Source organism: Calonectris borealis, chromosome W (genome assembly GCF_964195595.1).
Source record: "Calonectris borealis chromosome W, bCalBor7.hap1.2, whole genome shotgun sequence".
Classification (NCBI taxonomy): domain Eukaryota; kingdom Metazoa; phylum Chordata; class Aves; order Procellariiformes; family Procellariidae; genus Calonectris; species Calonectris borealis.
Window position 1 is genome coordinate 40,404,043 of NC_134351.1, and position 2,997 is coordinate 40,407,039.

The 2,997-nt window shown below is 41.5% G+C and overlaps 1 protein-coding gene across 1 annotated transcript; it reads left to right on the forward strand.

Annotated features, from left to right (window-relative positions):
- The first annotated feature begins 910 nt into the window (after nt 1-910).
- Nucleotides 911-2,403, forward strand: LOC142074805 (protein S100-Z-like). The gene is made up of 2 exons (XM_075135680.1): nt 911-1,051; nt 2,263-2,403. The coding sequence occupies exons 1-2, from the start codon at nt 911-913 to the stop codon at nt 2,401-2,403; spliced, it is 282 nt and encodes a 93-aa protein (XP_074991781.1).
- The last annotated feature ends 594 nt before the right edge of the window (nt 2,404-2,997 follow it).

The following is a 2,997-nucleotide window of genomic DNA, read 5'->3' on the forward strand; positions in this document are numbered from 1 at the left end:
TGTACGTGGGTTTTGAAAGGAATGTGACCATCACCTTCTGTGATCTGTGATCTGATTTTTTTCTTGCATACGCTTCAGCTAGCCTGTAAAGCAGGTAAGTCTTAGCCTTTGCATGGTAATATTGTTCAGGACTCCAGTCTTACCTTGAATTTCATTCTGGCTTTTTAAGCTCTCTCCTGGGGCTTAATCAACATAATGTTTCCCTTTCACCTGATTTCTATTTTTAGTTATTTTTTTGAGTCAGCTACTCAGCAACTAATTGCATTTCCAGCTTTTTTCTTGGTGATGCTTCCCTGTGTACCTTCTTACTGCATGCTCGATGAAGCAAAGTCTCTGGGATGCCTAGCTCACATTTGTTTATTCCAGGTAATTTACAGGAAAAAAAGTCAGCCCGAACAAGCAGGACCGAATAAAGTGAAAGCTGATGCTCCTTACTGGTGACTTTCCTCTAACCACCTAAGAAACTGGTGTGTTAGGGTGGAGCCTTCTGTATAAATGCACATCCACTTTGGTCGCTGTTATTTGTTGATCTCATTTTCTTGGGGAAACTTTTGAATGAACAGGTAGGAAGGTGTGCCTTCATTTTGCCTGTGTTTTCAGCTATGGGTACAAGAGGTTTCCTTTTACAGTAGTTTTGCAAAACGGATGCACAGTAGATCACTTTCTTAAATAAAGGCCTTCCTCTCCCTTTACCTTTTCAAAGTAATTGCTACTGAATTCAGGACAATGTTTTATTTTATAACAATCTAGCCTTGCTCACACACAGCTGAAAACCCATTTTTTCAGTACTGGTAACAACTTCTGTCTTCAGCTATCTCTCCATCCTTTCCCTGAGACCAGACTTTGGTTTGGCTCCTGTGCAATGTCACTGATTCTGGATCTTTGCCCTGCAGCTCTCCTGCTCACTGCTATGTCCACACCGCTGGAGGACGCAATGGACACCTTGATCAGGTTTTTCCATCACTACTCTGGCAAAGGAGGAGACAGATACAAGCTCAGTAAAGGAGAACTCAAGGAGCTCCTCATCAGCAAGCTCACTGACTTCCTTTCGGTAAGACGCAGCTCCCGAATCTCTTGAGTTACTGTTTCATGGGTGGGATAAGCAGCTATCAAAGTGTTCAGGAATAGCATCTCCTTATGCAAGGCACATCCTGCCACAGCCTCTCAGATGACAGTTGTCGTTGTGGAGCTGGACGGAAAGAGAGGAGATCAAATGTCCCGTTTGAAAAGTGTGTTTTCAAAAGGTGGTCCGGCCCCGGCACCCTGCTGTGTGCCACGAGTGGTGGAGCTGGGTACCTGCACTCCACTTACTCCTTTGCACTTTTGAACAGGAGGGCCAAGGGCAGCCTAGAAGCAGTAGCAAAATCGATGCTAAATCAGGCTTTAATAGTTTTTTGTTTGTTTGCTTGTTTTTAATAATAGGGCATAGATAAGTCCCTCGACTTAAATCCAGCAACCAGTTCTCAGGAGACAAGGAAGTAGCTTGCGCGCAATGGCCGCAGACACAGTACAGCTGCTTCTCTGCCCTAGAGAGATACTAAGAAAATCCTTTCAGTGATAAGCTGCTAATCTGAATATCTCTTTGCACATTTGTTATGTTCTGCATTACACAGCATGGATGCTTTTTATGGAAAAATGACCTGATTCATAATTGTTTTTCTGTATCCTCTTAATTATAAGAATTGTTGTGGACCCTATCACCATCAGCAGGATTTTTTATACATTGTATACATTTCCTTGAATTGGATTTTCTTTTAATCTTGGCTATTGATTTATTATTACAAGATACACTGTCCTTGCTCCCACTGAATAGGATGTGTTGTTTGCTAAGTAGAGATCATCTGAATGTGATGAATGGAGGTATAATACAACCAGTTATGAATAGCCTGTAGAAAATCTAAGTACTGTTTGATAGGGGATAATACAGAGAAATGCACATTATAGATCAGTCCTGTCAAAAGAAATCGGTGCTCAGCAGCTCCTAAAAACTGTTTGAATCATTTCAGTGCCTATTCAGTACCTGTATTCCTTATAAGAGCTGCACTGTCTTCAGTTTCCGTTGCTGTGCACTTTTAGAACTCCAGACCTATGTTTTTAATGTTGTGACTAGTGGTATATTAGTATTCAGGTGCATATTTCATGCAGCCTTTTATTTAATAGCACCTGGACTTGTGACTAGTGGGTTGCACCGTTGGGTGTATTAGAACTACGCATTCAAGATCTGCACAGCAAAGTCACTTTTTTTTCCCTTTAGGGCCAAAGGACCCCTTTCTGGTTGATAAGATTATGAAAGATCTGGACTCCAATAAAGACAATGAAGTGGATTTTAATGAATTTATCATTCTGGTTGCTGCTTTGATTGTGACATGTAGTGGTTTCTTCGAAGAACACCTAAAGAAATAGGGATTTTAAAAACGTTCAATACAGTCAATCTCCTGGCCACAAATGCAAGCGAAGCACACCTAGTTAGGTAGCCTCATCAGCGTTTAGTGAACACAAACCATCACCCATCTAACTGTTACAGCTGTAAGACACTTAAGGACCAGATCAGCAGCTGATATAAGCTGGACCAAAGCCAGTTTACACCACCTGAGATCTGGCTTTATTTCAGCCTTTGCACTGCATGCATCTGTAACATGCATTCATCAGTACCCCAGGTCAAGGGCTTGGGGTGACAGATTGTTTCGCAGCAGTTGAGACATTTATTTCTTAAATGTCAGTAGGAAGTAAAAGGCACATGAATGTTACTTATAAAATTTCTGAAATGGAAAATTTGGAATCACACTGTCATGGTTTAACCCCAGCCAGCAACTAAACACAACGCAGCCGCTCACTCACCCCCCAACTCCGGTAGGATGGGGAAGAGAATCGGGAGGGGGGCACAAGTAGGAAAACTTGCGGGCTGAGATAAAAACAGTTTAATAATGGAAATAAAACAAAGTAGAACAGTAATAATAACAATGAGAACAACAACAATAATAGAACATACAAAGCAGG

Coding starts and splice junctions, on each gene's coding strand:
- LOC142074805 (XM_075135680.1), top strand. CDS start 911: ATGTCCACACCGCTGGAGGACGCAATGGACACCTTGATCAGGTTTTTC. Junction 1,052..2,262: donor AGCTCACTGACTTCCTTTCG/GTAAGACGCAGC, acceptor TTAGGGCCAAAG/GACCCCTTTCTGGTTGATAA.